We start from the raw sequence: 27,322 nt of genomic DNA, 5'->3' as shown, positions 1-27,322 counted from the left end.
ATGATAGAATTCATGTGTAATGGAACTTTTGAAGATAAAAACCCAAATGAAGCTATGGAATATTTGGAGTCATTAGCAGAAAATGCTCAAAATTGGGATAATATAGGCTCAATTGAACCACCAAGTAAAACCAATAATTCAACAAATGGGGGTGGTATTTATCATCTTAAAGATGATGTAGATGTTCAAGCTAAACTTGCATCTTTAGCAAGAAAAATCGAGTCATTAGAAATGAAAAAGAGTGATCAATTAAAAAGTGTTCAAGAAATTGTTTGTCATATATGTGACACACATGATCATCTTACAAAAAATTGTCCTACTTTGCCTTCATTTAAAGAATGTCTCCATGAACAAGCCAATTATGTTAACAATTTTAAAAAACCAACATTAGATCCTTTTTCACAAACATACAATCCTGGTTGGAGAAATCATCCCAATTTTAGTTGGAGGAACGATAATAATGCACAACCTTCACAACAACCTTTTCAAAATAACCAAAATCATCAAGGTTATGCTCCTTATATCCCACCTCCAAGAAAAAATTTTGAAGATGAAATTCATGCATACATTCAAAAGCAAGAGTCTATCAATATTCAAAACATTCAATCTATGAATGATTTGAAAGAAACTCTTGCAAAATTTGCATCTGCACTTAATATTCATGAAAAAGGAAAATTTCCATCTCAACCACAACCTAATCCTAAAAATCAAAATCAAGAAAAATTTGATCAAGTAAAATCTGTTATTACTCTTAGAAGTGGTAAAATAGTTAATGATCCATATAGTGATGAAAACAAAGATCAGTCAAACTCAAAGAGTAAGGATGAAAATCTTGATACTTTCGAGAAAGATGATACTTTGAGTCCTAAGATTAAGAAAGTTGATGATAAATTATCTGAAATAATATGTGAGTCAAATAAACATGTTCCTTTCCCTCATGCATTAGTTAATAATAAAAAACAAAAAAATGATTCTGATATTTATGAAGTTTTTAAACAAGTAAAAATAAATATTCCATTATTAGATGCTATTAAACAAGTGCCTTCTTATGCAAAGTTTTTAAAAGATTTATGTACTGTAAAAAGACAATTGCATGTAAAGAAGAAAGCATTCTTAACGGAGCAAGTAAGTTCTATTATTCAAAATAATTCTACCTTGAAATATAAAGATCCCGGTTGTCCAACAATTTCATGTATTATTGGAAAAAATAAAATTAAAAAAGCTTTGTTAGATTTGGGAGCAAGTGTGAATTTAATTCCTTATTCAGTTTATGAAAAGCTTAAGTTGGGAGATTTAAAACCTACATCTGTTACTCTTTTACTAGCCGATAGGTCAATCAAAATACCTAGAGGTATCGTAGAAGATGTGTTAGTTGAAGTCGATAAATTCATATATCCTGTGGATTTTATTGTCTTGGATACACAACCAATAGAAGTACATAACGAAATTCCAGTAATATTGGGACGTCCATTTCTAGCAACTTCAAATGCTTTAATTAATTGTCGAAATGGAATAATGAAATTGTCTTTTGGAAATATGACTTTAGAACTTAATGTGTTCAATTTATGTAAACAACCAAGTATTAATGAAGATGAAGATGATAATGCAATAGAAACAATTGTGGAAGAAAATATACACCAAAAAAACTTAAATCAACAATCTGAAGTTTGTTTAGTGGAAAGTTTTGATTCAAAAAATGTTTTTAAATCAAAGTTATTTGAAGAAATTAATGAACTTGAAGAAGTAAAAGAAAATGATCATCCAAAACTTGAATTAAAACCCTTGCCAATAGAACTAAAATACGCTTTTCTTGGTGAAAATCAAACATATCCTATTGTAATATCTTCTACCCTCTTACCAAAACAAGAAGAAGATTTAATAACACTACTTAAAAAACACAAAAATGCAATTGGATGGACTTTGCAAGATATAAAAGGTATAAATCCTTTAATCTGCACACATAGAATTCATTTGGAAGAAAATGCTAAAACATATCAACAACCACAAAGAAGATTAAATCCACACATGAAAGAAGTTGTTAAAAATGAAGTTTTAAAACTATTAGATGCCGGAATTATTTATCCAATCTCGGATAGTAAATGGGTAAGTCCAACACAAGTAGTACCAAAAAAATCAGGCATCACTGTTATAAAAAATGAAAAGGGAGAATTATTACAAGCTAGGATTCCATCTAGTTGGCGTATGTGCATTGATTATAGAAAATTAAATGATGCAACTAGAAAAGATCACTTTCCGTTACCATTTTTAGATCAAATTTTAGAGAAAGTGGCAGGTAATCCTTATTATTGTTTTCTTGATGGGTATTCGGGGTATTATCAAATACCAATATCATTAGAAGATCAAGAAAAAACTACTTTCACTTGTCCGTTCGGAACTTTTGCTTTTAAAAGAATGCCATTTGGTTTATGTAATGCCCCGGCTACTTTTCAAAGATGCATGCTAAGTATTTTTAGTGACATGATTGAAGAATTTGTGGAAGTTTTTATGGATGATATAACTGTTTTTGGAAACTCATTTGAAAACTGTCTTAAAAATTTGGAAGAAGTTTTAAAAAGATGTGAAGAAAAAAATCTTGTTTTAAATTGGGAAAAATGTCACTACATGGTTAAATCCGGAATTGTGTTAGGGCATGTCATATCTGAAAAAGGAATTGAAGTTGATAAAGCTAAGGTTGATGTTATTGCTAATCTACCATCACCAAACACGATCAAAGAAATTCGATCATTTTTGGGTCATGCGGGATTTTATAGAAGATTTATAAAAAATTTTAGCATAATATCGAAACCAATTTCAAATCTTTTAACAAAAGATGCACAATTTGAATGGACTCAAGAATGTGAAACTGCTTTTAAAAAAATAATTAATCTTTTAACTACATCACCTATTTTACAACCTCCTGATTGGTCTTTACCATTTGAATTAATGTGTGATGCAAGTGATTATGCTGTAGGAGCCGTGTTAGGACAAAGAAAAGAAGGTAAACCTTATGTGATCTATTATGCAAGTAGAACCTTAAATAGTGCTCAAATCAATTATTCAACAACTGAAAAAGAATTACTTTCAGTAGTGTTTGCATTAGATAAATTTCGATCCTATTTAATTGGTTCTACTACTATTGTTTACACTGATCATTCTGCCATAAAATATTTATCAAATAAACAAGATGCTAAGCCGAGATTAATAAGATGGATTTTGTTGTTACAAGAATTTGATCTTGTAATAAAAGATAAAAAAGGAAAAGAAAATGTAGTAGCCGATCATTTATCAAGAATAATTTCTGAATCATCTCAAAATGAAATACCAATAAATGAAAATTTTCCGGATGATCAACTATTTTATGCTACTACTATGCCTTGGTTTGCTAATATTGTAAATTTTCTTGTGACAAATAAAATGCCTTCTCATTGGAATTCACAAGATAAAAATAAATTCTTGAAAGAGGTCAAAAAATTTTATTGGGATGATCCTTATTTGTTTAAGTATTGTCCTGATCAAATTTTTCGACGATGCATACCCGACAATGAGGTAAGTAGTGTCATTAAATTTTGTCATTCTGAGGCATGTGGAGGTCATTTTTCGTCAAAGAAAACAGCTGCAAAAATCTTTCAATGTGGATTTTATTGGCCTTCTTTATTCAAAGATACACATTCATTTTGCAAATCTTGTGAAAATTGTCAGAAAATGGGTTCAATTTCAAAACGAAACATGATGCCTTTAAATCCAATCATGATTATTGAAATATTTGACAGTTGGGGAATAGATTTTATGGGTCCATTTCCATTATCTTTTGGATTCACTTATATTTTAGTAGCTGTCGATTATGTTTCAAAATGGATTGAAGCAATTGCATGTAGAACTAATGATCATAAAGTTGTGATAAAATTTTTGAAAGAAAATATTTTTAGTCGATTTGGAATACCTAGAGCTATAATAAGTGATGGGGGAAGTCATTTTATAAATAAATCATTTTCTTCGTTGTTAAGAAAATATGGTATTACACATAAAGTTTCTACTCCATATCACCCTCAAACGAATGGTCAGGTTGAACTTGCAAATAAAGAAATAAAACAAATTTTGGAAAAAACAGTCAATCCAAATCGAAAAGATTGGTCTTTAAGATTAAGTGATGCATTATGGGCATATAGAACTACATTTAAAACATCATTGGGGATGTCACCATATAGATTAGTTTTTGGAAAGCATTGTCATTTACCTGTTGAAATTGAACATAAAGCTTATTGGGCAATTAAAGCGTTTAATACTAATTTAGATGATGCATCTAAATCAAGAAAATTGCAATTAAATGAACTAGAAGAATTAAGAAATGATGCATATGAAAATGCAAAGATTTATAAAGATAAAACAAAAGCATTTCATGATAAAAATATTATGAGAAAATCTTTTGAAATCGGACAAAAAGTTTTACTTTATAATTCTCGCTTGCATTTGTTTCCAGGAAAACTTAGATCGCGATGGTCTGGACCATTTATTGTTAAATTTGTCTATCCTCATGGTGCTGTTGATGTTGAAAATCCTAAAAATAATAATGTATTTAAAGTTAATGGGCAAAGACTTAAACCGTTTATAGAAAATGAAGTTCTTAATGAAGAGTTTATGCCTTTATATGATCCAACTTAATTGTTACTTATATTTTTATTTTATTTTTGCAGAATTGAGTTCACTTCCCGGTTAAGTGGCGGATAACGGTACTCCGTGACTACTTTCAGTCGGTTTTATTTCAATTTCCCAAAATAATTGAATATATATATATAAATATATATTATGGATGAAGCTATCAAAAAACTTGGTAAATATTTTCCATCTGTTTCTAAAAAAGTTCTGAGAATGATTTATGAAGGCAGATGTGAAAGATTGAGAATGCTTATGCAAAAAGGAATCCCGGAGGATATTCGTCTTATAATTGAAGCCAAGGTTCGATTAGGTGGTGAAGTTCCAAAATTCTTACTTGTTCGAAATATGTATGGACTAGGAAAAAGTACCTATGCGAAGAAAAGAAGGGCTAAAAGGTTAGATGTTTGTCATAATTGTGCCAGATGGACTTGTAATAGACAATGCAGATCTTTGGGATATGTTTCCACAAATAGAGAAGATAAAATTGATTTCATTAAGAATGGGCTGAGTAAAGAGTCATTGGATGATATCTCATTGACTCTTGAGACGCATTCTAGTGGAGATGTAAAAGGTCAACTTCTCCGTTTATGGAAACTATTCCAAGCGCAGCGTCATGGTGATGGTCTTGGGAATCTGACTAAAAAAGACCCTATTTGCCAATTTATAAGAAAATTGGATGGTAAGCCAACCCTCGACTCATAAATATTGAAGGAACACTGTGAGCCACAATCACATCACTGTTTATACGCATGCATGTTATTATTATATATTATTTTTTTTTACTATTTTCATCATTTTGTTCACATCTGTATTCCTATTTCTGTCTTATTCCTTGTTTTCCTTATAAAATCACTCAACTCTCTCTATATTTTTTAAAAGAAAAGAAAAAAACACAGGATCTTCTTCACAAAAATTGAAAAATATTTGTGTCTTTTGTGGTTCTAATACTGGAAAGAATGAAATATTTGTTGATGCAGCAATTAATCTTGGAAAAAATTTAGCAGAGAGAAAAATTCACTTGGTTTACGGAGGAGGCAATATTGGGTTAATGGGATCTATTTCAACAGCAGCTCATCTTGGAGGTAGTCAGGTTTTGGGTATTATTCCTACAGCTTTAGCTGAAGGAAATATTACAGGTGTTACGGTTGGGGAAGAGTTGAAAGTTTCATCAATGTACGAGAGAATAACTAAAATGATAGAAAATTCTGATGCTTTTATTGCCTTGCCTGGTGGTTTTGGTACTTTAGAAGAAATTTTTCATGTTGTTTCTTGGGCACAACTTAATATCCATAATAAACCTGTTGGCTTGTTGAATATCAATAAATATTATGATGGTTTGTTGACTTTTCTCGATGTAGCCGTGGAACAAAATTTTATTTCAGAAAATTCACGAAGGATGCTCATCTCTGCTTCGAATGAAGACCAATTAATTGATGATCTCCAAGCTTTTGTTCATCAACCTGATTCAGCTATAACAAAGATCAATTGGTCTCAACCAACCAGTAAGAAAAGAAAACTGGATCATTGATTCAACATGTCATGAAATGGTTTGTGTTTGTTCCTCATCTTCAATAATTCCAGGTGATATCTCTTTCATCATGTACTCTTTATTTTTCTTAAAAAAAAAAAAAAAAATTTAAAATTTTTAAAAAAATATATTTCTATAATAATATTTATTTTTTTTTTCAATGGCAGAGTAAGGAGTCAAAAACTCCTGACACGCATTAGTTTTTATTTATCATCTTATCACAATAGATTAGATTTTAATATTCCGTATATATTTAAATTGCAAACTACTAAGAAAATGAAGTCTTTTTGTATAGATGTTTATTTATTCTTCTTTTTATCAATTTAATAGAAAATATATAATTGATGGGATATAAGTTATAAATAATATATAATTGTGTGTTTTCAAATACATATTTTCTAAAACTTTTATGAGTATATAATTAAAGTGATATTGATTGAATAAATAATAACATGTATAATTGAGGGAATTAATTTGTAAAAGTTCAATAGTTACTCACATAAATTTTGTGAGTGAGGGGTAAGAATTGAGAAAACAACTTATAAGCTTTTATTGATTATTAAGAAATGGTTGATTACTAGATTAAACCCATTTTGAAAAAAAAAAAGAAAAAAAAAGAAAAATGAAAATTGGCTGCAAAGTTGTTTGAAGTTTGATTGTAAAGTTGTAGAGTATTAATATCTCTACTATAATTATTAATGTAATAGATTTACCTCATAAAAAATAAAAAAAATAAATAAACTTTGAAAAAAAAATGTTACATTTTCAAAGTTTATTGGAGGTATTTGATTATGTAAAAACAATTTTGCAGCCAAGCAAAAAAACAAAAAAAACAAAAAAAAAACAAAAAAACAAAAAAACAAAAAAAAAAAAACAAAAAAAAAAAATGGGTTTATTCTTTGTAAATCATCCTATCTTATTTTCAATATTAGGTTATTTGATTGTCTGCTTTACTAGCCATTTTCAAAGAGTGTATAATTTCTTTCAACTCCATGAGTGAAAAACAGCTATATATGAAATACTTTAACCCGAGAGAATATGGAGTTGAGACTTTTACATTAATATTCTTGATGATATACATGTTATGAAAATGATTTCTATTATCCTTTTAATTATATTATTCTCAAAGTTTTTAGAAAATATTTATGTAAAAAAAAAAAAAAATTATATATATTTAATATTTTGATATTGTGTGAAATATATATGTATAGCCCATCCAATTACATATTGATGTATTGGTTGATAATGAGATTTATAAATAAACATATGATCTCCTCACAAGTGTGTTTTTAAAATTTCAAAGTTTGCAAATTTGAATATATATATTAAGGAATAAAAATCTAACTTGTGATTTTATGATATTTTATGATATTTTATTACTAAGGGACTAGTAATTAGCCGGTTTGGGGGTGACAAAAACTTGCTACAACTTAAATTGTAATTCACCCAAGTGTAGGTTGTCTGCAAGTAATATACTCGTGAGTACGAGATCGATCCACGGAGAGGATGTTGTAAGTTTAATTTTAGCAATAATATATTATAGATAAAAATATTATTATAAAACTTCAAATACACAAATTATAAAATTGTCAAGGTTTCAAAGGTTCATTGTTGGTTTATTTAAGATTGTTTAATAAAAATAAATAAAAGAAACTAAAATAAGAATAAACATAAAAGAACAATGAAATATTTAAACAAGTATATCATATAATATAGTTCCCACTATATTAATATCAGTCGATATTTAATACATGGTACCCATAATATATATATAAATGCATAAATATAAATTGACATAAAAGTAAATGTTAGATCAAATCACAATATTTCATTTAGAACAACCGGCAGAGCCACGCTATCGTCAAAATAAAATATATGATTTTATGTTAGATGCGATAAAGTAAATGTTAGTTGCGGAAAAGTAAATGTTATATGCGAGAAAGTAAATGTTAGTTGCGGAAAAGTAAATGTTAGTTGCGATAAAGTAAAAGTTAGATGCGAGAAAGTAAATGTTAGTTCAAATCACAATATATTATTTAGAACAACCGACAGTGTCACGCTATCGTCTAAATAATATATATGACTTTATTATAAATAGATACATATATTTATAGTATATAATTATTGTAGTATTTATTGTATCATATTTGACAACAAATCAAGGTAACCACATTCAAGGTACCAAGCATTTGATGTAAATAGCAACAAATCATCCAAAATTATACCTACAAATAAAGATCAATTAGTAAAAATAAAAATAGAAAAGAAAAGAATATACAAAATATAAACAATCTTACTTGACCAACAATGAAACCTTTTCACCTTGACATAAATAGATTTAGCTTTCCATTAACATGAAACTCAAGAATAAAGATAAAAGAAATTTCATACTTGAACTTGAGAAACTTGCACACTCAAACTTTTATTCTCACACACACAATATTTATTTTACAAATGAAGAATTCTCTACACTCTTGCATACTACAAAGCTTATACAACACATCTATTTATAGGCCAAATGAGAGCAAGAGTCCAAGGCTCATTAAATGTGAAATAGTAAAGTTGGTGGGTGCTTGTCTCCTTGAATGTCAATACCATGACCCAACTTTAATTGGCATGTTTGATGCCTTAGACCACCGATTCAGCCTTTCTTTTCAACATAGAACACGTAGGATATTTTGTGTAGATGTGTTTGGACAACTCATTCACCCCTTTTGGATAAAATATGAAATACTTATGATATTTTTACTCCAAGCTGGTCATAGTAAAAGTAAATCTATCTCCATTTTGATGTTTGATTATTTTGATCATCTTAATGAAGTTTTTGGAATTTCTTGTCTTCTACAAAGTTGAAGATGCCTCTTTTGTGATTCTACAGGTTTTGAGGTTACTCCATTATGACCTCTGTAGCTTGAGTAATTTTATTTTTACCAAACCTGCGCAAACCGTAAAATACAACATTTTAGTAAAACATTTAAATATAAACACATAACACTAAAATAATACAACTTCATAATTTTAATTAAACTTAAAATTTAAAACACACTTTTTAACATATAAATAATTACAAATTTTAAGTTTCATCACCGGTGAGGACTACTTACTCGCTGACACAGTATGCAGAGCTTTACATCAAGGAGATTGTTAGACTGCATGGCATACCAGTGTCGATAGTATCAGACAGAGATCCGAGATTTACGTCTGCATTTTGGAAGAGTTTGCACACAGCATTGGGGACTAGACTTTTGTTCAGTACAGCATTCCATCCCCAGACAGATGGTCAGTCTGAGAGAGTGATCCAGGTTCTCGAGGATCTACTGAGAGCTTGTGTCATCGACTTTCAGGGCTCGTGGGAGACTAGACTGCCATTAGTGGAGTTTACCTATAACAACAGTTTTCAGTCGTCTATAGGTATGGCTCCTTATGCAGCATTGTATGGGAGGAGATGCAGATCTCCTGTGCATTGGGATGAGGTCGGAGAGAGGATTTTACTTGGTCCTGAGATCGTGCAGCAGACAGCTGACATTGTGACTCAGATTCGGGATCGTATGTGGACTGCTCAGAATCGTCAGAAGAGTTATGCAGATACTCGACGACGAGATTTGGAGTTCGCAGTAGGTGATCACGTGTTTCTGGGAGTGTCACCTATGAAGGGAGTGATACGATTTGGCTGGAGAGGTAAGCTTAATCCGAGATATATTGGACCTTTTGAGATCTTGGAGAGAGTTGGCACATTGGCCTACCGTTTGGCCTTGCCACCAGGGCTTGCGGCAGTGCACGATGTCTTCCATGTATCCATGCTTCGGAGATATGTCTCTAACCCGTCGCATGTGTTGAATTACGAGCCCTTGTAGTTGCCACCTGATCTAGTATATGAGGAGAGGCCTGTACGGATCTTGGCTAGGGAGGAGCGGAGACTTAGGACGCGGGTCATACCGATGGTCAGAGTCCAGTGGCTGAATCACTCGGAGGAGGAAGCTACTTGGGAGACCGAGGCAGACATGAGGACTCGCTACCCGGAGTTGTTCGGGTAAGTACTTTAATTTCGAGGACGAAATTCAAATTAAGGGGGGGAGAATTGTAACACCCAGTATTTTTAGTACGTAAATTTGCATGCATAATTAGGAATTTCATTTATTCAGAATTTTAGATTATGGGTTAAATAATTATGTGAAATTATTTGTGCATATTTTAAGTTATTTTTAAGCATTTAACCCATAATTAGTGATTTTTCATGATTTATGGAAATTTAATTATTTTATCGCGTAGACGGGACCGTAGACGGACGAGATGATAACTTTCTATCCAATTTATTTTATGAGCCTTTTAAGATCCCAAAAATATTATTTTGAGTTTTATCTCCTCAAAATTATCAGTATTTAATTTTATATAATTTTAGGAGTCCATTTTTATCCAAATTTAGCCAAAATATTGACTTTTAATTACCTTTAAAATTCCCTAAAATTAATATTTCGGGATTTAATTAAGTTATCAGATTTTTTAACTTTTAGTTGGAGTTTTAAAGTTTTATATTTTATATATATAACATCTTCTATTTAATTTAATTATCCTACACCTTATTTTAAATCAATATTACCCTAACAACCTACCCCAATCTCACGTAATCTTCAACCTAGCCGCCTCCCTCCCCCATTATTCATCTCCTTCATCGACCAAGTAGCCTCCAAGAAGGACTCCATAGCCTCGATATTTTTGAAGCATCAAGAAAGGTTGTTCGTCGTCCCGTCGTCCCGAAAACGTTCTACGCACTTTGCCCTATTAATTCTACGGTGCAAGGCATGTTTTCCTTTCTACTTTATCGCACCATATCACTTATTATGCGTGTGTGTGTGTAGGCATCAGACTTTTCATTGAAATTTTCAGAAGATCAAATCGGTTTCTGGATGTATGCGCATGGTTCTTGTATTTTGTTGATCATATTCACGTTTTCTCCTAGCCATGGCTTGTATGACTCCTGGTCAGGGTTCTTCAGGGTCCCTAGGCTAGGTATGGCTGGGTGGTTAAGGCTGGAGAGGGTTAGGAAAGGGCTGGACTTGACTGCACCAACTTTGGTGCAGATCGGCGCAGGTTTAGGGCTAGTGGAAGGGGCTTCGGTTATGGTGGTTCAGGCTGCATGGGGCTGGGGGCTGGAGCAGGTTAGGACCGCCCAGACGTGGGCCACGTCTGGGCGGTGGATCTCTGACCAGGGACGGCCGAAGCAGGGCGGCAGCAACCCTAGAAGGGCTGCTGCTCGCGACCGGGAAGCATAAGAGAAGGGGTATCGGGTTTTAGGGTTAGGGAGGATCCGGGTCGGGTTGTGGGGTCCGGGTCAGGTCTGGAAAGTCATGGGTTATGTTAGTTGGGTCCGGGTCCGGGTTAAGTGAGTCGGGCTCGGGTATTTTATTTTTTTTAATTTTAAGTTTAATTAAGTGTTAAATGGGCCTAATTAAATCCAAAAAAATTTAATTGGGTTCCATTTAATTATTTGGGTTGAAATTTAATTATTATTGGGCTTAAATAAATTTAATTAAGTTAGTCCAATAATTTTTATGGGCTTGGGGGCCCATGGAAGTTATTGGACAGTCTTTGGGCTTTTGGGCCCATTGGGCCAGAATAGGTTGTTATTGGGCCAGGAATGCATTAATGGGATTGAATAAATTAATTGGGCTTAGAAATGTATTTTTGGGCTTAAGTTTGTTAATGGGCCAGTCTCAGTGTTAATGGGCCAGAATTTAAGAAAATGGGCTTGAGTGTTAGGGCCAGCAGTTCAGCACAAACCATGAGAAATAGCTTGTGTCCTAATTATATATTTAATTATTTTATGCATGAATGTTATTTTAGTATTTATATGTTAGTATAAAAATTAAATTAAATATATAGGAAGGACACACATTTTATTTAAATACATGCATTCATGAAATAAGTTTATGGCATGATTTAATGTTTAAGGTTGATCTAGAAAATAATTTTTATGTTGGAAGTTGAAGTAGTGTAACAATTTAAGGGGGACAAGTCCCCACATGTTAAGGGTAGTTTACTACCAGTAAGAGGTGATTCGTCACCGCCGCGTACGTTGGTTTTAAGAGACTGATCAGTCGAACCTTTTAAGTTTAAGGTTACACTACGGATATGACCATGCGATGTTAGAAAAATGATATGCTCAACAATGTTATGTATGTATTATATGATTATATTTAAGTTCAAGTTTAAGCAAGATTTTAAGTTATGATTCATGATTTTAAGCATGTCCATTCATGTATATATTATGTATTAGTATTTCAGTGATTTAAATTATTTTAAGCCCTTGTTATGTTAGCATGTTGGGCCTCTAGGCTCACTACACTTATATGGTGCAGGTGAGTACGTAGAGGAAGATGTAGTTCCTACCGGTGGTGAGGACGTATGAGCGGACTTGCAGTGATCTTCCGTGACCGTCGGCTGAGTTTTTATGAACATTTTAAGAATTTTAAACTCTGTTTCTTATTTATTTCTTTTATGTCTTTTCAGTGGTAAATTTTCGTACTATTTTTATTAAATAATTTTATTGCATACAAACTTTTAAGTGGATTGTTTGACAGTATTTTATTTAAGTTTGACTCAGTTATTCAAGTAAGAAATGTTGCATATTTATGTTATTTTTTTTTAAATCCGTTTATTTTTTTTTTGTGCATATATGTATGGGCATGTATGTACATCTATTTTACTTAGTATTATTTTTAAAAAAAAAAAATTTTCCGCATATGTTATTTTAGAATGTTTGGGTCGTTTCAAAAGTGATAAACATGAAAGTTGTAGCCCTTTCTCTAAGCTTTCCACGAAATCAAGAATAACTCAATTTGAAGTTCATATGCGAAAGTAATTTTTTATAATACACCAGGCTGTGCCAAAAATTCTGCTCTGCAGAATTTCTTTTCCGAACCAGTAATTTCAACTCAGTTTAGCATCTCCTTAGGATCCAATTCAGTCTTTGACTTGTGAATATGATTTGTAGATCATTCTATTATATTTCCAACGCATGGTGAGTCGTTCCATTCGGATAATTGAGCTGCAACATATGGACAATATACCAGAACTTCTCGATGTAAACTGCTTCTGCATTTCTGCTAAACTGATCGGATTCAGTTTGGTATTGTGACGTTCTTTTGGTATAGATAACATCCGTTTTTTCTCAACTGATGTGAAATACAATATGCTTAAAATTGAGTTTTCTATTTAGTAGTCTTGGCGGATAATCATTTTTATTAGTGAGTTATGAGATATCATCAAAAAAATAGAGCTCGCTAGAGATTCAGTTTTGCTAACTTTGAGTTTGGGCTTGCATCTTGAGTTTTGCAACTTCACACTAGATTAAATATATTAGAAACACAATAACAAGTTTTGTTATCATCAAAATCAGTATTGCTTGTGTTCCAAAACCCAACAATCTTCCCATTTTTGATGATCACAAAACTTGAATAAAAATATGAACATTTAAACTCAAGTAATGCAAAAATCATATTTTGATTTAACATATTTCTCCCCCTTTTTGTGTGAATAAAAAATATTAAAAAAAATTCTCCCCCTTAAATTATTATTAGCTCTCCCCCTATATTTTATAAAGATAAAGGGGTGACTAACTCATGAAAATAACTTCAATGAAATATGTATGCAAAAAAAAATAAATTTTCATCCCTACTTGATTATTTTGGTAAAAGAGATCGCATTTCCGGACAACAATGCCGAAACAAAAATAAGCGAGGGAAGTGTTTGAAAATATCACAGGCTATGAATTTTAGTCACTTATAAAGATCAAGAGATAATTAAAAATTGACTTGACCAAACCATCTTCCATATTTCTCTACTTTTGCCACCATATATAGTCAACAAGTATAAGTAGATCAAAAAGTTGTAAAATATCATTGTGATCCCAAAACAAGTAAGCTTATGATGTGTCCCTTCAATGAATGATTCTAAAAATATTTAAGCGTGTAAAGAGTATTCACATAGAAAAATAATGATCTCACAATGATATTACTTCTCCCATTTTCCACAAACACAAGTGATTACTTATACAAATAGAGAAAATACTTTAGAACTCAAATCATTTTTCGAATAAACGTATTTGATATTTGAAATTATAAAGCACAAATATATGAAAGATATAATTGTAAGTCAAAAATCATTACTCTCTCTATCTTTATAATATGATCATAAAATAATTTTAAAGAGCAAACAAAAAGTGTTGTAGCATATGACATTTCATAAAATCTAAATTTTCAAAAATATCTAACACAAATAATCAAGTTGAGCAATAAGCAAGCTTCATAAAAAATTGACAAAATTAACTCGAACCGCCAAGCAACACAAAGTCAAGATTGACATATCAACTGAAATATTCATAAATCATTTAAGCGTCCATTTTATATATTTAAGCACAACTACTGATGTAAGGGAATTGACTAGACATGCTTGATATCAACAATATGCTAGCACAAATAGAACATCATATTGACAGTCAACTTAAGTGCTCTTCTCAAAGCTAATTTTAAAAACGAGTGTACCGAATTTCCTTAACAATGTATGACTGTGATTCAAGGTAATAAGTCCCTTAAATTGATTAGTGCAACATCCTTGAGCTTCTGGACAAAAACACCAACTCATGTCCTATGCTCTGTTTTCTACGGCAGCACATGAAAGAGTGGGTGCCCAGTGAGCCAACTTGTGGCTATGGGCTTTGATGACTCTTTGTACAAACGATCTTTTGTTTAATGTAATTTACACTTTTATTAATGGCAATGAATTTATCTTTCTTCATATTGTTATATTATGATATACTATTGTTGTTTTGATAAAGACCTTGAATATACTATAGTGTATGTAAGATGTGGTAGAACATGGGGATGTCTATCATGAAATACATCTTATAGTCACTGTATATTCTAAACTGTTCCTAGTCGATTGAGCCGTCCGATAATAAGGATAAGGATCGCTCGAGTTTGAGACTAGCATTTGCGATGCGGAGTACCACGTTTCATTGGTAGGGAACATGGAGATGTTCGAAGCATGCAAATGGATATTCATAGGATGAATAATCGAACTACCCTATCCGGACTTTCCAAGTGGTTATCACTTATCGAGTGGATAAAGTCCGCGGTTTTGGTTGTACACCATTAGTCCTTACTACTTGAAACATCATGGAGACTCTATATGCTAGTACTGTGCTTTGACTCGTTTACCGACTCTATGGGGGTCATCAGGTGTCGGGATTGGGTACAGTTACAACACATATAGGAGTCGATGCATTGTTGTCAAGGATTCACCACATACTTGCGAGTGTGGATATCCTATGCGATCTGAGGAGATATTAGTGTGACGAATCTCTGGCCAGAGTACTTGATGTGATTTAAGAAATGGTTTCTTAGTAGCACATGCGATGTCACTAATTTGATCTTCAAGATGTATTGCATAGTTATCGAATCTTGAGCGACTCTCGATATACCAATGGTTGTTGATTCGATCGGGATATTTGGATGAAGGGACCGTACTGTACGCTAACCAAAATCTACTGGTTCTTGTAGGCACTATCAGTGATACCTAGGGAATCATGGGGCGATGTTGCTAGGCGCTTTACCATGATTCGTTGGGCAAGTCGGAAATCGTTGTTCCGAGTCACAAGGAGTTGTGAGCCCACGGCTAGCTGTATCCCTGAACCATTGAGGGTCACACAGTGTAATGGAGTTTTAATCCCCGTTGAGATAGTTAAATTTAAAGAGTTAAATTTAATGAATAAAGAAGTTGGACTTCTTAAATAAGAGTAAGGGAGTAGGATTTCCTAAAATGACATAGGGATGTACATTTTTGGAAACCACTGAATTCGGATTCAGGAAAATTTATCTTGACTTTAAAATGTGCAGAAATGGTTTCTGTGCACATTGGTAAAATCGGTTTATCAATCGGAGTCACGATGAATTTTATATTAATTTCTGAACATGCGAGCTTTGCTTGTCGGGCCTCAACTTATGACTAATGGGCCCTAAGGTGTTAGTGGCCTGCATTATAAATAAGTTATTGCAGTACAGAAATTACACACAGTTGGTCATAATTTTGAGAGACAGTTTTCGAAAAAAACCCCTAGCTCTCTCTAGAAATTCGGCCGCCCCTCCCTCTCTCTGTCAGAGATTTTCCGGTCTGTGATTTTGAATTGCAGACAGGATTAGCGAATCAAATTCGTTATTCTCTTCGCAGAAAACTTCTGATAGATTTTCTAGTGCAATCTATCAGAGGGATTAAACCTCCATTCGTGGACCTGATTGAAGGAAAGCTTGTTCATCAGTTCCAGGGAGATACAAGAAGCGCAGAGAAATCTGTGTGGTGTCCAATAATCTCGCTTCGAGATTGAAGGTAAAATTTAATAATAGTTATTTAATTTTACACACACAAATAATTTAATCGTATGGTTGATACCCACACTATGGAATTGTTCCATACTAAAAATTTTAAACTTCCGCTGCACCGGGTATCAATCGTGATTGATCTGAACGCCAGTTACCCAACAGTGGTATCAGAGCCAGGTTGCTCAGATCAAACGATTAAATTAATCGATTGTACAAAAATTTTTGAGTCTTGGTTTTTTAAAACAAAATAAATATTTTAAATAAAAAAAAATTTTTTTTTTTTCGGGCAAAACCCGGGCAGCGACGGTCGCTGCCCCGGGCGGCGCACGGCGCCGCCCAAAGGGGGCGCACAGCGCCACCCACGGCGGCGCCGTGCGCTGCCCAGGGGCGGCGCTCAGCGCCGCCTGGGCAGCGCTCGCAGAGCGCTGCGCAGGGCGGCGCACGGCGCCGCCCAGGGGCGACGCTCGGCGCCGCCCAGGGCAGCGCACGGCGCCGCCAGGGCAGCGATTGTCGCTGCCCTAAAGGGGCAGCCGGGCTGCCCCGGCCCGCGCCCACGGGTGCGGGCCGGCCCGGGAGTGTCCCGGGCGGCCCGCGGGAAAAATTATTATTTTTTATTTAAATTAATTTTAATGTGTTAAAATTTTATTTTTGGTCCGGTCAAAAATTGTTTTTGATTGGTTCACGAGGCATCGGATCGAATTGTTCGAGTCCGAAAATTTTAAAATTGATTTTTGGATAAATTTGAATTTTTGGAAAATTTTAATATTTTATCCTTAAATTGAATTTTGAAATCAATTATTTTTGGTACAATTGATGATAAGATTTGATCTTATGTATATATTAAGTAAAATATGATTTTATCTATAAAATTAGATTCTGTAGATAAAATATGATTTTATTTAATAAAAGGTAAAATATGATTTTATATGTAAAATATGATTTTATATATAAAATATGATTTTATCCTGTTTAAATTTAAATTGCCATATGCATGATATCCAATAAATTAATTTTGAATTAAATGTTATTGGATAAGGATGATCGATTGCCATGACCAATTTTGTAGGTGTATGTTAGGAATTTACATTTGTTTTATTGTTGTTGGTTTTATTAATGAGCCTGGTTTATGGCCCAATATGAATGTCATATGTAATAAAAGTGGGCTTGGTTTATGGCCCGTTCCCACCCCTAAAATGTATCCCCTACTTGTCATTGCTATTTATTGTAAATACATTAGATTTAGTGGGAGATCAAGATTTGAAGATGGTGGGCCCAGCAGACAATAAAGACGAAGAAATGTAAATTGGAAGCTAATGTAATAGGATTGCATTGCATACTGCATATTACCTAGGATTGGACTAAGACTCGTGATTGGCAACCACGAGTCAATTAGAAATGGAATCGATCATCCTATATATAATATATGATATTATGATTGTATGCATGTTTTAGACATAATTGTATGAATCCGGCAAGCATACAATAAATTGAAAAATGATGAGACAAATTTTTATAATTAAAAATCCCTCATTTTAAATATGATTTAAAATTGATATCAAGATAAATAAAGGAAATTTAAATTTGTTTAAATGTTCCTACCTTCCATCAACGGTCAATGTATGTGATGCTACCCGCGGATACGGTCCGGCTCATATTATTGGGGGGCCCGTCCGTCGGAAAGCTGTACATTGGATCGACACATGTTGTAAGTTGGGTGGAACTCCCATGGGATCGGCTCATATTATTGGGGGATCCACATGGCGACCGTCCATCACAACTTAATATTGATGGGTCATCTTGACATGTCACTATAAACGGCGTCATATTATTGGGCCCTTATTGGACATGAGGTAAATACATGGGGGTTGCTTTGGAAGCAATTGGGCTCTACCTTTTGAGAATTATGGTTGGCTGATATTATTCGGGACCATAAGTTTGTCAATTGGACTCCATGTTCTCACTAAGGAAAAAGTTTCCCGTTTTCACTAGAGGGTAGTGAAATCGTTAAAATAGTGGGAGTGAGATTCATAAAATTAAATTCGCCTATTTTATGTCTTAGTAAATTGCTTAAACAATCATTGATATATGTCTGTTTTTCTTTTCAGTATTTCATACAATGAATTCGCGTAATCCATTATTCTCGATCCTCGAACAAAACAAGTTGACTGGCGCAAACTATACGGAATGGTTCCGGAAGTTGAAGATTGTCTTGACTTCGGAGAAGATGCTCTACGTGTTAGAGAAATCACCTCCGAAGGAAGCACCAGCTCACGTAAGTCCGGAGGAATTGGCCAAACTTGATGCATGGTGGGACCATGACATCAAGACCAAATGCTATATGCAAGCCTCGATGTCTGATGAACTCCAGAGGCGATTTGAGGACACCGTGAATGCTGCTGACATTCACGCTCAACTCAAGGAACTTTTTGGGGCTCAATCGAGGGCTGAAAGGTTCGCTACTATTAAGGAGCTAATGACGTGTCGCATGCGTGAAGGGACTTCGGTCCGTGATCATGGGGTACGAGTGATTTGGCTCATACAGAAGTTAGCAACTCTTGATTTGGTGTTGGAGCATGAACTCAACGTGGATTTACTGCTTCTGTCTCTTCCTTCTTCGTTTGACGGATTTGTGGTAAATTTTAATATGAACAATATAGAGGCCACCCTTGAAGAGATGGTCAATATGCTTGTGACATATGAATCCACACTAAAGAAGGATAAACCAGCTTTCTTGGTGGGCTCCTCATCTTCTGCTAAGAAGGGGCCAAGTACGAAGGGTAAGAAACGTTCTGCCCCACCCAAGAAAGTCGAACCCGAGAAGAAGCACAAGACAAAGGCTTCAAACAATGGAAAATCCAAGGATGTTTGCCATTACTACAAGAAGCCCGGTCATTGGAAGCGCAACTGCAAGGAATATCTAGAGCAGTTGGGAACTGCAAAGGGTATGTTCTATATTGAAATAAACATTTCACTTAATACTACTTCTTGGGTATTGGATACCGGATGTGGATCTCACATTTGCAATGATTTGCAGGTGATGACAAGAAGTCGCAGGCTTAGAATGGGTGAGACCCAGCTGAGGCTCGGGAATGGTTCCAGAGTTGAAGCTACAGCCATTGGAGATGTTTGTTTAATTTTGCAGAACGGTTTTAAGTTATTTTTAAGAGATGTTTTATTTGTTCCGGATTTAATTAAAAACATTATTTCTGTTTCTATGCTAGATAGAGATGGTTATTCTTGTAATTTTGTGAATGAGATTTGCAATATTTACAAGAATGAATGTTTGATTGGAAATGGACAACTTGAAAACGATCTATACAACTTAAAACTAAAAGACGTTCCAATAAATTATGTTGATAAACCGGCGACAACAAACAAAAGGAAAATCGATAGTCAAAACCGGCAAACCTTTGGCACGCTAGACTAGGTCATATTTCCTCAAGGAGGATGAACAAGCTAGTGGGAGAGGGCATGTTTGATATGTCTGATATTAACTCTCTACCTACTTGTGAATCCTGCCTAAAAGGGAAAATGACTAAATCTCCTTTTAAGGGGAAACCTGAGCGTAGTCAAAATCTGTTGGATTTGATCCATACAGATGTTTGTGGTCCATTTAGAGTTGGGACTCAACATGGCCACAGCTACTTCATTACCTTTACTGATGATTATTCAAGGTATGGGTATTTATATTTAATGAAATATAAGTATGAAGCATTTGAAAAGTTCAAAGAATTCAAGGCTGAAGTAGAAAACAAGCTAGGTAAAAGTATTAAAGCACTTCGATCGGATCGAGGTGGAGAATACTTAAGTACAGATTTTTTGGACTATCTAAAAGAGAATGAGATTCTCTCTCAGTGGACTCCTCCTATGACACCACAGCTTAATGGTGTATCGGAGCGTCGTAATCGAACTTTGTTGGACATGGTTCGATCCATGATGAGCTTCACTGAGCTTCCACCTTCGTTTTGGGGCTATGCGCTTGAAACGGCGGTATTGTTGTTGAACAACGTCCACACTAAAGCAGTGGACAAAACACCATACGAGTTATGGAATGGCAAAGCTCCTAAGTATTCGTACTTAAGGATTTGGGGATGTCCTGCTTACGTGAAGCAGACAGTGGGAGATAAGTTGGATAGTCGATCCAGCTTATGTTATTTTGTAGGGTATCCGAAGAATTCAATCGGATATTATTTCTATTATCCTGCTGAAACAAAGGTGTTTGTTTCTAGGAATGCCACCTTCTTGGAGAAGGAGTTCTTATTGGATAAGAAAGGCGAGATGATGGAACTCGAAGAAGTTCGAGAAGAACCCGAAATACAAAATAACGATCCTACGCCTCAGGAACCATTACTGGACACGCCTGAACCTAGAAGATCCGAGAGGACTTCTAGACCTCCTGTTCGATATGGTCTTCTTCTTGAAGGGGATCAAGATGAACCCGACATTGGATGTGATCCAAGAAACTTCAAGGAAGCAATTTCTGATGCGGATTCAAATTTATGGCTTGAAGCTATGCAGTCTGAATTGGATTCAATGCATACAAACCAAGTTTGGTCTTTAGTAGATCCTCCTGATGGAATTGTTCCAATAGGGTGTAAATGGATCTACAAGAGAAAGCTTGGGCCTGATGGTAAGGTATTGACCTACAAGGCGCGATTGGTGGCGAAAGGTTACACTCAAAGACAAGGAGTTGACTATGATGAAACATTTTCACCAGTTGCAATGTTCAAGTCCATAAGAATCCTTATTGCCATAGCTGCATGGTATGACTATGAGATATGGCAAATGGATGTGAAGACTGCTTTTCTTAATGGAGACATTAAGGAAGAAATCTATATGAAGCAGCCGGAGGGGTTCACATCCATGGGAAGCGAGCATAAGGTATGCAAGCTTCAGAGATCAATTTATGGTCTAAAACAAGCATCAAGAAGTTGGAACCAGAAATTTGATGAAACAATAAAAGATTTTGGTTTCATCAAGAACCCGGAGGAACCGTGCGTGTACAAGAAAGTAGTTAAGGATGCTGTGACATTCTTAGTACTTTATGTTGATGACATCCTACTCATTGGGAATGATGTAGGGATGTTGCAGTCAACAAAGATATGGTTATCAGGTAGATTCTCGATGAAGGATTTGGGTGAGGCATCCTACATTCTTGGGATACAGATCTATAGAGATAGATCTAAGAGAATGATAGGACTCACTCAATCAACCTACATCGACACCATATTGAAACGGTTTTCAATGGATGGGTCCAAGAGAGGACATCTACCCATGTGTCATGGAGTTTCTTTATCCAAGTCTATGTGTCCCAAGACTGATGCAGAGATAGAGAATATGACACATGTACCATATGCGTCAGCTATAGGTAGTATCATGTATGGGATGATATCTACCAGACCGGATGTAGCATTTGCTCTAAGTGTCACGAGCAGATATCAGGCTAATCCTGGTCAAATGCATTGGAAAGCCGTGAAGGACATTCTTAAGTACTTACGAAGGACTAAGAATATGTTCATGGTATATGGAGGACGAGATCTGAAATTGGAAGGCTATACCGACTCTAGCTTCCAAAGTGACGTGGATGACTCGAAGTCAACCTCTGGATTTGTGTTCATGCTCAATGGCGGTGCTGTCTCTTGGAAGAGTTCCAAGCAGGACACCACAGCGGATTCCACCACTGAGGCTGAATACATTGCAGCATCAGCTGCTGCTAAAGAGGCCGTTTGGATGAGGAAGTTCGTCCAAGAGTTGGGCGTCATTCCTGAATTTGTTGGTCCAGTCCCGGTGTACTGTGACAACACGGGTGTCGTTGCTCAAGCAAAGGAACCAAGATCTCATCAAAGATCCAAACACGTACTGAGGAAATACCACATCATCCGGGAGATTGTGGAAAGAGGAGACGTCACTGTCGAACGAGTGGCCTCTGCAGACAATATCGCTGATCCGCTTACTAAGCCCTTGCCAGGACCATTGTTTGACAAACATCGCGAAGCAATGGGTCTACGTAGTATGACTAGTTGGCTATAGGGCAAGTGGGAGATTGAAAGAGTGGGTGCCCAGTGAGCCAACTTGTGGCTATGGGCTTTGATGACTCTTTGTACAAACGATCTTTTGTTTAATGTAATTTACACTTTTATTAATGGCAATGACTTTATCTTTCTTCATATTGTTATATTATGATATACTATTGTTGTTTTGATAAAGACCTTGAATATACTATAGTGTATGTAAGATGTGGTAGAACATGGGGATGTCTATCATGAAATACATCTTATAGTCACTGTATATTCTAAACTGTTCCTAGTCGATTGAGCCGTCCGATAATAAGGATAAGGATCGCTCGAGTTTGAGACTAGCATTTGCGATGCGGAGTACCACGTTTCATTGGTAGGGAACATGGAGATGTTCGAAGCATGCAAATGGATATTCATAGGATGAATAATCGAACTACCCTATCCGGACTTTCCAAGTGGTTATCACTTATCGAGTGGATAAAGTCCGCGGTTTTGGTTGTACACCATTAGTCCTTACTACTTGAAACATCATGGAGACTCTATATGCTAGTACTGTGCTTTGACTCGTTTACCGACTCTATGGGGGTCATCAGGTGTCGGGATTGGGTACAGTTACAACACATATAGGAGTCGATGCATTGTTGTCAAGGATTCACCACATACTTGCGAGTGTGGATATCCTATGCGATCTGAGGAGATATTAGTGTGACGAATCTCTGGCCAGAGTACTTGATGTGATTTAAGAAATGGTTTCTTAGTAGCACATGCGATGTCACTAATTTGATCTTCAAGATGTATTGCATAGTTATCGAATCTTGAGCGACTCTCGATATACCAATGGTTGTTGATTCGATCGGGATATTTGGATGAAGGGACCGTACTGTACGCTAACCAAAATCTACTGGTTCTTGTAGGCACTATCAGTGATACCTAGGGAATCATGGGGCGATGTTGCTAGGCGCTTTACCATGATTCGTTGGGCAAGTCGGAAATCGTTGTTCCGAGTCACAAGGAGTTGTGAGCCCACGGCTAGCTGTATCCCTGAACCATTGAGGGTCACACAGTGTAATGGAGTTTTAATCCCCGTTGAGATAGTTAAATTTAAAGAGTTAAATTTAATGAATAAAGAAGTTGGACTTCTTAAATAAGAGTAAGGGAGTAGGATTTCCTAAAATGACATAGGGATGTACATTTTTGGAAACCACTGAATTCGGATTCAGGAAAATTTATCTTGACTTTAAAATGTGCAGAAATGGTTTCTGTGCACATTGGTAAAATCGGTTTATCAATCGGAGTCACGATGAATTTTATATTAATTTCTGAACATGCGGGCTTTGCTTGTCGGGCCTCAACTTATGACTAATGGGCCCTAAGGTGTTAGTGGCCTGCATTATAAATAAGTTATTGCAGTACAGAAATTACACACAGTTGGTCATAATTTTGAGAGACAGTTTTCGAAAAAAACCCCTAGCTCTCTCTAGAAATTCGGCCGCCCCTCCCTCTCTCTGTCAGAGATTTTCCAGTCTGTGATTTTGAATTGCAGACAGGATTAGCGAATCAAATTCGTTATTCTCTTCGCAGAAAACTTCTGATAGATTTTCTAGTGCAATCTATCAGAGGGATTAAACCTTCATTCGTGGACCTGATTGAAGGAAAGCTTGTTCATCAGTTCCAGGGAGATACAAGAAGCGCAGAGAAATCTGTGTGGTGTCCAATAATCTCGCTTCGAGATTGAAGGTAAAATTTAATAATAGTTATTTAATTTTACACACACAAATAATTTAATCGTATGGTTGATACCCACACTATGGAATTGTTCCATACTAAAAATTTTAAACTTCCGCTGCACCGGGTATCAATCGTGATTGATCTGAACGCCAGTTACCCAACAGCACACTAGTCTGAATTCAAAGAATAAACTGCTTTTCCTAGTCCATAACCAGGCTGCAAATTTTATACCGCTGTGATCCTCTACAAGTCTAATTTTCAATGCAAAAAGCGGTTTGTCGTTTGGACATTCGAGCAAAGAATTATGCAATTTTTTCCAAAGTCGCTATAAGCTTCCATAAAACTCAACTATGCATATATATGTTAGAAAAATCATGAAAAACGAATTTTAAAGATCAAAATCAGTTTCAAATGTTATTTCAAGAACAACCCGCTCTGATACCAATTGATAGGATCGGGCACGGTGTGTAAAGGGAGGTGAATACACACTTTAAAATATTTTGAGCTATAATAGCTTGGTTCTTGAAATATTGAGCACCGATGAATTAAATCGAGTTTGGTTTTCAAACCAAGCGGAAGACACTCGAAATAATCCTTCATAGAAACTAATTTAACATTTTGTAAATCATTTTAACAGGATGCAAATTGAAGTAATGAAAACGGTTTAGTTGAAGCATTTTATCATACACTTTGAATGCAACATTTAGGTATTTAATCAAACACATAAAATGCTTCAACAATGTAATCCAAAACAGTAGTAATGAATAAATGCAAGAAATAAAGAGACACGGATTTGTTTATGGATGTTCGGAGATTTCAACAACTCCTACGTCACCCCTTCTTCCTCCTCGGAAGGATCCACTAGAAGACTTTGATTTATACAAGCCATTTGTACAAACTCAATCCAAGACTAGGACTTACCATTGCCTATCTTATAACTCCTAGCCACCACTCGATTGTAGGCCGCAACCTCACAATCCTCATATAGGTTTACGTCTTTATGCCAAGACTACAAACACAATCTTTAATGTCTTTGTGTAAAGAGTCTCACACAACTAATCGGATGGGTATAAGTATATTTTTAATATATTTAAAATTTATAAATAAATTAAGTGGGTCAATTTATAAGATTTGCATTTTAAAAAGACCAATTTCTAATTTTTAAACCCTAAAAGGGTTTAAATGACTAATTTAGACCCTAAAGGGGTTAATGTGCAATTAAGCATATGTTTTCCTATAAATACAAGGGAAACTCTCCATTTTGAAGTAAGTGACTCTTTAGCTTACAAAAGCTCTCTGCTCTCCTGTTTTGTGTAGAGGTGATCGCTGACTTGAGCGTCGGAGGGTTTTCGCCGGGTGACCACCCGGCGCCTCTAACATGTGTTCGTGAATCAGGTGACAGCCCAAAATGAGATCATACGACTTCTTCAGGTGACCAAAGGAGTAGGAGATCAGGAGATCATCCCCCCTCTTCAGGTGACCGAGGAAGCAGGAGATCAGGAGGACGTACGACTTCCCAATTTACTTGCTGATTAGGGAGATAATTATTTCACCCGCATCAGATTGGCGCCGTCTGTGGGAACTCACCTATTCACTGAAGATGCAAACGCGATCACATGCCACCCGTAACAATGAAGGTAGTCAGGAGGTTCGACCTCCTGTTCACACGCCGTAGCAGGAGCTCCGTGTCACTCTTGATGCATTAAAGACCATTATGCAGGAAGCTGCCTCGCATGCTTCGGCCGAAGCCATAGCGCATTATCTGGCGGCACAACAACCATATCAGGGAAACAATAAAAGTTTACATGACGAGATAATTCCTCCTCAAGACCAAGAAATAAGGCACACAAAGAGAGAGAAATTTGGGATGAACAAGGAGCCACTCTCCAAACCTAGAAATGAAACAATGTTAAACAAAGATGAGGATGTCCAATCATAAACAATTCAGCACCTAGAGTGCAAGTTTAGCAAGACAATTATAAACTTTTTCCTAAGTTATTCATGTTTTGCTAATGCTTTTATTTTGTTTTAGTTATTTCAGGCTTTACTAATATTTTCGGTGTCGTCTCCATTGTTATGTGATTAATGACGTTTTCAGCCTCCTCTGTAACGCCCCGTTTTTATCTTAATTGAATTTATTTGAGTTAATCAGAGATTACAGAGTTCTCGAGCCGGTTTGATTTTGATCAGGGTCCTTTTTGCAAATTTTGAAAATTTCAGGGACTAAAATGCAAATAGGGGATTTAATATATTATCTACACTTAGATATTTATTTTGGAAGCCTCATCTTCCTCCTCCCAACTGTGAGCATCCATTGAAGCGCCTCTTTGGACTTTCAAGCTTCTAGATTTCAGTCCGAGCACGATCCGACCGTTGAAATTTATTTCTGAAGGCAGATTATCGATCACTGCAGCGAGAGCTCCGTTATATCGTAAGTTTTTCTACGATCGGATACATTCTAGTTTTTGGATGTTGTTAGAATCGTTTGAGATTCGAGTATGTTGTTCTCTACAGAGTTCTGATCGTTTATTATCTGTCGGTTTTGAATTAGAGCGACGTTCGGAATTGTTATGATTTTTGGAAGTATTATTCGAAAATGTGGGTTTTTGAGATTTGTTGGGTTTGTCTTGTTGTTGTGGTTTTAGCATTGAATTGAGTTGATATCAGTATTGAACTGCTGTCTGCGTTGCCGGTTTGTTCAGTTTATAGCCGTTATGCCGTCGGTTTGAGTTTTGAGGGTTTCGAACCGTTTTTGAGTTGTTGAACTTGGCTTGTAAGTTGGTCTTTGTTGTTGATCAATCTCTTGTATCTGAACAGATTCGTTTGGAGTTGTCAAGCCCTGAGTTAGCAGCTGATTGATCGTTTCAGAGTTGGACGAAGATCGGTAATGAGATTTACCTTGATCCGTAGTTGTTGTTTAGATTGTATAGTTGTTGATACAATCTTTTGTTGTAGCTTTCCTGGAGTTGGAACTACTGCATTGAAAGGTAAAAGCAGTCATCGTAGCGGGATAGCATACTCGG

At 35.3% G+C, this 27,322-nt stretch overlaps 1 protein-coding gene across 1 annotated transcript; it reads left to right on the top strand.

The window, feature by feature from the left end:
* LOC140862348 (uncharacterized) lies at positions 1-25,835 on the top strand. Its single transcript, XM_073265366.1, has 7 exons — positions 1-177; positions 392-453; positions 663-787; positions 1,424-1,642; positions 3,377-3,546; positions 3,580-4,062; positions 25,695-25,835. The coding sequence occupies exons 1-7, from the start codon at positions 1-3 to the stop codon at positions 25,833-25,835; spliced, it is 1,377 nt and encodes a 458-aa protein (XP_073121467.1).
* The last annotated feature ends 1,487 nt before the right edge of the window (positions 25,836-27,322 follow it).

This window comes from Henckelia pumila, chromosome 4 (genome assembly GCF_033568475.1).
Source record: "Henckelia pumila isolate YLH828 chromosome 4, ASM3356847v2, whole genome shotgun sequence".
Classification (NCBI taxonomy): Eukaryota; Viridiplantae; Streptophyta; class Magnoliopsida; order Lamiales; family Gesneriaceae; genus Henckelia; species Henckelia pumila.
This window is presented reverse-complemented; position numbering and strand designations above follow the sequence as displayed.

Excerpts from the sequence above, each read along its gene's own strand:
- LOC140862348 (XM_073265366.1), top strand. The coding sequence starts at position 1 with ATGATAGAATTCATGTGTAATGGAACTTTTGAAGATAAAAACCCAAAT. Across the intron at positions 454-662 it reads CCAATTTTAGTTGGAGGAAC|TGAAAAAGGAAAATTTCCAT; the intron begins GATAATAATGCA and ends ACTTAATATTCA. Across the intron at positions 1,643-3,376 it reads GGAAGAAAATATACACCAAA|GGTTTGCTAATATTGTAAAT; the intron begins AAAACTTAAATC and ends CTACTATGCCTT.